The sequence below is a fragment of the Seriola aureovittata genome, chromosome 7 (assembly GCF_021018895.1).
Source record: "Seriola aureovittata isolate HTS-2021-v1 ecotype China chromosome 7, ASM2101889v1, whole genome shotgun sequence".
Taxonomy (NCBI): domain Eukaryota; kingdom Metazoa; phylum Chordata; class Actinopteri; order Carangiformes; family Carangidae; genus Seriola; species Seriola aureovittata.
Genome location: NC_079370.1, coordinates 2,530,001 through 2,537,500, shown reverse-complemented (window position 1 = coordinate 2,537,500; position 7,500 = coordinate 2,530,001). Strand labels below are relative to the sequence as shown.

General features: G+C 41.7%; 1 protein-coding gene across 5 annotated transcripts in view; it reads left to right on the top strand.

Moving 5' to 3' along the window:
* etv1 (ETS variant transcription factor 1) overlaps positions 1-7,500 on the top strand; it is a 23,243-nt gene that overhangs the window by 4,451 nt on the left and 11,292 nt on the right. For all 5 annotated transcript variants that reach the window (XM_056381341.1, XM_056381339.1, XM_056381343.1 and 2 more), the window contains one exon: positions 2,356-2,409. In XM_056381341.1, coding sequence (XP_056237316.1) covers positions 2,356-2,409 — 54 coding nt within the window. The remainder of the gene's footprint in view (positions 1-2,355; positions 2,410-7,500) is intronic.

Genomic DNA, 7,500 nt, shown 5'->3' with positions numbered 1-7,500 from the left:
CAGATTTCTCACTTTAATAATGTTTTTCTTGCTGCACCGATTCCTCTGTGAAATTCTGGTGCCGACGTTGTAATTCGTGTTTGAAATCGACGCAGGAAAAAATGTGAAATGTGTGTAAACGTGCACCGAGCTGCTGCAGGTCTGAGAAACTCCTGCGATGCTCTCAGGCCTCGTGTTTACAGCCTTTACAACTTCTCTCTTTTTCATCCTCCCTTCCTCTCTCCCTCTCTCTCTCCTCTCTCTCTCTCTCTCTTTTCTTTTTTTTTTGTTTTGTTTTGTGAATGGCGGCAGATTTCCAGCTCCGTCCTCCCCAGGAGTTTGTTGCAGGGATTCGCTGGCTCATTCACAGACTGAGGCCGGTGACTCACACATCCTGTACTTGGTTTTGGACACAGAGACACTGCTGCCTTCTTCTTTCCTTTTTTATTTATTTATTTATTTTTGTTTGTTTGTTGTGGTTTTTGTTTAGTTTTTTCATCTCTCCTCTGTGTCCCTGTCCAAGTTTGCTTCTCTGAAGTTTCTCTGAGTTTGTTTGTGCTGTAATCATGAGACGAGCTGAAACTGAGCTCTCCTCTGTCTGAATTCATTTTTAATTGTGTTGCTTTGGCACATTTGGCTGCTGTGGTTGAAGAGGAGAAAAATATGATCTTTTGAGCTCGAACGTTTGAATATTTCTCCTTTGTATCCGATGATTCGAAGGTTCCTGTCGTGGCCCTTTAAGAAAGCAGACGACTCGCTCGTTGCTTTCCGGATCAACAGTAATTCAACAAAGCTAAAACACAAACTGTATTTACGATAGAGGTTTGATGGCTTTAACTGCAGTGAAATAATTTCTTCTTCATCTCTGCTGCTCTCTTCACCCGCTTCGAAATATGGAGCAATTTCTCCTCTTGATCTGTTGATTGTTTACTCTCCTCAATTCACACCTCTGGCGAGAAAAAACATCCCTGATCGTATCACGAGTGACAAAAATGGAAAATCAGTGATTTTTTTTTCCTCCCTTTTTTTTTATGATCTCTAGACATGTGGAGACATGTTACTGATCCTGTGATAATGAGGATCCACCTCATTGTGTGTATATAAATAGACGTGCTAATGACACATTTAAACCTTGCTTGCTTGACTTTCGCCAGCGAGAGTCAAACTTGAGGGACACGGAGGACTGTCGCTGAGTGTAAATACGTGTGATATAAATATGTATACGCCTAATTGGAGCCAGGCTTCATTATTTTAGCATTAGCCTGGGTGCAAGGGGCGTTTGAAGCACAGGTGAAGCGTTGGAAGCTTTGGAACAGACCTAACTCGGTAGGTACAGGTGGATTCACCAGTAGGGAAGAAGCCAATTAGATACTGTTAACAATGGGTGTTTGGCTGCTGGCAAGGAGTGAGAGCCGCGGCTGCAGAGCAGTCAATGGACAAGGCGACCTCAGGAAGTGGAATTAGGAGGTAGAGAGTCACCCAGAGCAAAGTATTATCTCCCTCGCAGGCTGGCATTTGTTGGAAAACCCCGGTTCATTGTGCAACTTCTTCAGTAATTCCCTGCAAACATACGGTTCATAACATTTCAAGGTTATTTTGTACATTGCTGTTCTCAGATCTGTAACTCTGGTGTATTTCCTAGTTGCTCACAAGCCATTTTTTCTATTATTCAGTCATAAAAGTCTAATTTTTATTAATTCAAGTGATAAAATTTACAACTTTTCAACGTAAATCAACCTGTTTTTTTTTTTTTTTTTTTTAGATATTAGTGTTTTTATATTGATACAAGACACTAAAATCAAGAAAAACAACATTAAAATTTTATTTAATTTAGTTAAATTTTAGACCAACATGAACTGACAACTGGGCAGTGTCCATTTGCGGAGGAGGATAGTATTAAATGACTGAAAGCACCAGAATGGGCCACTAAATGGACCTTGTGGTGAGATTGTTTAGTGAAGTAAAATGTTTGATTTCTTTCCACTTGTTTTTATATATATACATATATATATATATATATATATATATATATACATATATATATATAAATACGATAGATTAAAAAATGTCATAAAATTGAGATTTTTGTCATGAACTCTGTCATGAGGTCGTTAAAGGACATTAAACCCTTAAAAAAAAAGAAAAACGTTCTTTCTTTCTTCGGTTTCCTGTAAAACATATTTTTCGCAGCTGTGTTTTTTTAACCGACAGAAGAGGCAAACAGTGCTGGGATAGGCCAGGCTAATATCCCAGGAGACTGTTTGCCAGAGGAGGGTATTGGACTGTACAGAGCTGTGATCAATGCTGCGTTGTCCATCAACATCGGAAACAATCTCTCTCTTTATTCTTCTTCTTCTTCTCTGGTTTTGTTTTTAGCTCAAGTTCCCGACAATGACGAGCAGTTCGTTCCAGACTTCCAGACTGAAAACTGTGAGTAAGAGACCACGTCGCTTTCTCCCTGTGTGCACACGGTAGTGCTTCTGTTTGTGTGTGTGTGTGTGTGTGTGTGTGTGTGTGTGTGTGTGTGTGTGTGTGTGTGTGTGTGTGTGTGTGTGTGTGTGTGTGTGTGTGTGGACATCTGCGGTGTCTTTTTTTTTGCACTTATCTCGACTGTTGTGTTTGTACTCGGGCAGAGTGCACGTGGCGGTGTGTGTTTTTCCGTGTCTCTCAGTCGCCTCACCTTTGCTTACCCAAGTGCTCTCTGGAGAGCTGCGCCAGTCTTGTGGGTCTGCAGACAGGTGCATGGGTGGGGGTGGGGGTTTACCTCTCTCTCTCTCTCTCTGTGTCTCTCTCTCTCTCTCTCTCCCTTCCCTCTGTTGCTCATGTACCTCTTACCACCACTGAGATATTATTGCACTGTGACTTATTTGCATAAAGAAACATCAAAATATTGTGGCTGATGTTTTTTAGGAGGTTGAAGTGATATTTTTAACTCCAGGGAAACGAAACTACTGTCAATTGATGGCTGTTTTGAATTTTTTTTTTTAAATAAAATCTTTTTAAAAAATGCTCCTTTAAGACCTTTTTCCTCTCAGTACTTTTAGTGCAAACCAGCCAGTGTGGTTGGATTTTCTAAATCAGGCAGTGTAATATTAGTTATTACTACATTTATCCCTTTCAGCTGAAGGTTTGTTGGCCTTCTCGTACACTGCCAAACCTTCACTGGAGATTTTTCAGCATGAAAGCTGGCATGGTTTTTTTTTCACATACTCTTATTTTTTCCTGCAAAAGAACAGATTCTGTTTCTAAGAATACTCCCTAAGAGTTTTATAAAAATTTCCAGTCGCGTGAACCTGAGCTGAATTCACTCCTGCGGTAATAAAGACGAGGTAGTTAGTCGTACTTCACCTGGTTGTGCACGGCGGTTGCACACGGTGACTAGCGACTTGGCACGGTCCACTTCTGGAGGAAGTCGTGCCAAGGTGGGGACAGAAATGGAGTGAGTGGAGCTCAGTGGGACCCGGAGCGAGCACATGTCTTTCTGATGAGCCAAAACAGCCCATGAAACTGTGAGAAAAAGACACAAAGCTGCGTCTTACCCCGTGTCCTCAACGCCCTTTAACCTGGAAACAAAGTTGAGCAAAAATGAAGAAGTGAGGATTCTTAGCTTGAACAAAGAGCCACTAGTTTCAGGGGCAGACTGCCAGCTTTTAGTGGTCACAGATAACATTTGGGTGAGATTAAAGCAGGGATGGATCTGGCACCGAGCTAGATCACAGACCTTTTAGCCCCATGTGAGCCAGATTACATCCTAAAATCCTCAAGCAGGTTCCTGTTGGTTGTCTAGATTAAAAACCAGAGGGGTGTATGTTTCCTCTCTTTTTCCTGCCACCAGTAATCCTACTCCTAATAAACACTTCAGAAAAAGTCCTGCTGTAATGTAACAAACTTAATTTAACATTTTTAATGATTTTTTTACCTTGATTGAAGTTTCTCCAGATCCTGAATAAAGAGAACTTAAATTAGTCCACATTAATTCATATTGAACTATAGTTGTAAGAGTGTACAAAAACAATTAAACCTCATCCTCACTTACACGATTCAATTATTTTGCCCCATCCCACTCTTTCCATTCATCTGACTTGGTTTTGCTTTGTTCACAAAACCCTCAGCAGCTGTATGGCAGTTCGCCTCCACTTGTGAAATTAGCCTATCCTAAAATCCAAGATGGAGGAGCGTTGTGGCGTACAGCAGAGAACCAGAGGTCACAGAGACTGTCCCGTTGTCCTTCAGAGGTAGCCAGGGTGGGTGGCCACGGTGGCAGGAGACTGCTGACCATCTGAATTGTCCTGTTGGCAAACCTGCAGCAGACTGGAGAGGCACTAACAGATGGCGGGAGGGTGAGGGCACCGTGGTTGGGCGCTCGAGCAGGCATCCCAGCCGGCAGCTCTCCCATATGGGTTTCACCGAGCCGAGAGATGGAGGGGCGGTCGGTGGGATAGAGAGACAGAGAGAGACGAAGCTAGAAGTTGTAGCTAAAGAGAGGAGAGTGACGTGAAGGTGGAGGTAGCTAATTACATGTGAATGTCATTACTGCAGCTTTGACATATGTATGTAATATAAGGCTTGAAATATTCAATATTTTTCCTGATGTCAGATCCGATGAAAAGGCAGAAAACCATCAATGAAGTGATGCTTCAGAAAGTCCTGCCTGCGTGGTGTTTCCTCTCTGCCATAGAGCTGCTCTGTCGTCCAACAACTATTAAAAAACACTAAAATGAGTCACACCGCTGCACCGAGTGACATGTTCCTGCATGACGTTGAACTCGGGCACTGTAGTTTATTATGCGTCAGTCCCACATACACCATAAATACTCATTAGTGCGCTAAATGTGTATTTATGCGCTGTTAAAAATACTGCCCCGTTAACTGCTGTTTGAGCCACGTTTGTTAAAAACTACAGTTTCCAGGGATTGTCGTTTATTTTGAGTTTGTCCCAAATCCACAGCTGAAAATAGTCCCCCAGCAAATGCATCATTCGCTCCTCTTTGAGCAATGTTTGCAAATAACTACAGTGCACGGCTGTTTTTGGCAACTTTGCAGCCTTGGAAAAAAATTTAATGATATATTTTTGACCAGATTTTAAGGATTTAATGTACTTCTGTATCGTCAGAGCGTATTGAGAGACGGTTTAAATGTTGTTGGTTTTTATCTTTTCATGGGGATTGTTGACAATAAGAAAAATGGAGAATAAAAGCAGCTTTATGCTTTAAAATAATTTAACAGCCTGTTGTTTTTAAGTCAGTTGAGACAATTTGACTGAAGCGTTGCGCCTAGCTAGATTTAAACATATCTTCTTTACTTATCTCATTGTTAGCTTAATTGATAGCCTAGCTAGTTAGCTACCTGTGCTAGCTAGTTGGTAACAGTAGCAACAGTATTTTTAGGAAAAATTCATTCATTTCAATATTTAAAAAAACATCTATTGAAGTTGCACACCAAGAAAACAAGATTAGCCCATTTCTTACTTTCTCATGAATTGAGTTTTCATTTGCTTCAATAAAATTAACAGCTATGGTCCATATTTTTTTACATTTTTGGATCTTTTGTTTTTCTTAAAAGTTGAAAAATCCAGTGATAAACTGAATAAAAGAAAGAAATTGAAAGAGAGGAAGGGAAAGAAAGAGAGGGATCAATGTGGAGGAGTACTGTAGACTCAGATTGTGTCTGTGCCATTAGTGTTATTTATTATTTCCATGGCCTTCGTGGGTTTATCACCTCTCAAAAGGCTGTGGCAGTTTCCCCTCAATGTCGACTTTACACCCTCCATCCGTGCAGCATAGAAGCAGCATGTGAGCGGCCTCGGAGCTTAAAGTGTCCTCGGGGCTGAGGGAGGAGAAGGAGAATTTTCTTTGTCTCAAACTCCAACACAGATGCTTACCATTAGCATAACTTAGCAGGGAACGAAGGAGTAGAGGAGGTGTAAAATGAGGCCACACGTTACCAGCAGATCTGAGCCTCCATCATTTAACAGCAGAGGCGAGCACCTACAGTAGGTGAAAATGGAATGGAAGGTTTTTCGCTGTTGCCAAAAGACCTGTATTTTTTTATGAATGGACTGGAGAAGTATCTGCCAAACATGTTCTGGCTCTGGTTCTGCCAAAACACACAATTTGTACCTGAGAGTACACAATGTTTGCAGCCAAGAGCTCTTTGATAATTTACCAAGAGGATTGGCAGTAAAATGGCAGTTAAATGACATTGTTAGAACCAAGTTTTGTGTACAATTGTAAATAAACAAACAAACAAATAAATAAATAAATCTAGAAAAAAAAAAAGACATTGTTTATTCCATTTAAAGCAAAGATTTCCATTGAATTTGTAAAGCAAAGAGCAAATAAATTACAGAATATTTGAGTTAATGGCACAGAAAAAAAAAAAAGAAAAAAAAAACAACATTTGCATTCAAAATAGACCCAGTAATTGTTCTAACTGCTTCTTCTTTTAAACACCCTACCATCTCAGTTAATCAATATGTAGATAATGAGAGCAATCAAGCCGTGATGGGCATGACATTCTGGACTAAAAAGGAAGTCTCTGTTTTAGTCAGAGGCAATGCCCTTGCTATTGATTTGTGTACCTTGGCACCCCACTGACGAAATCTATTGTGACATTTCCATTTCTAATTTAAGGCCCTGTGCTGCAGCACACGTGAAGCTACTGTTAATAGCTGATGTGACACTTGGAGTTAAACACGAGATTTTACACTTAGACATTACTCTTAAATCTCATATGTAAACGGGAAAAGAAAAACTGACGTGGATTCAGTGTCAGATAAAGAAGAGGAAGTAGCACGGGGTGAGCTGTGAACCAGAAGCCTGGGGGGCGTTGGCTCTGATTTTAGTCAGAAAAACGAATGAATGTATGTTTATGTTAATAGGTAATGAAAGTGACAGTGATCGTGTTCTCAACAGGCAAAACTAAAGAATTGTTTTCACTACATAAGCCCCTTAACGAGGCTCTTCCATGTCAGCATCGTCAAAGGTCTCCCCTCAGGAAGTGTGTCTTTGACCTCCGATCGATGACCCAGAAAGGTCAGGCCCCCAGCGAGGGCTGCGAACAACCCCTGAGCTTTGTCATGCCGGGGCCGTGTGGCCCGTCCCCCAGGGGCTCCACTGTGCGTCAGATGGGGTGTTGGCAGATCGACCCCTGCTCGTACGGCAGCTGTCAGTCAGCCGTGAGAAAAATCCCCAAAACATCCTCCTCTCTCAGCTCCTTGTAGCCCCAGAGACCGTCCTGACCGTGGGTGTGTTTCAAAGAAAAACACTCCCAGACCACAGATATGGGTTCCTGGGTCGTCGAATGTCTAAATGTTTGCATTTAAGTTGGACCAGGAGTTGATGGATTTTCCTTTTTCTGTTCATAATTTTTCGTTTTCAACTCAGCAAAAAAGGGCATCTCGTCCCTCAGCCTGAGACATCAGTCAAAAACCGTCCTCTCCCTCTCTCGTGCGTTTGATAGAGCGCTGTGGGACGGCCTCGCCGCTGCTCTGTTTGCAGTCGCGGTGAGACGGCGATTGGC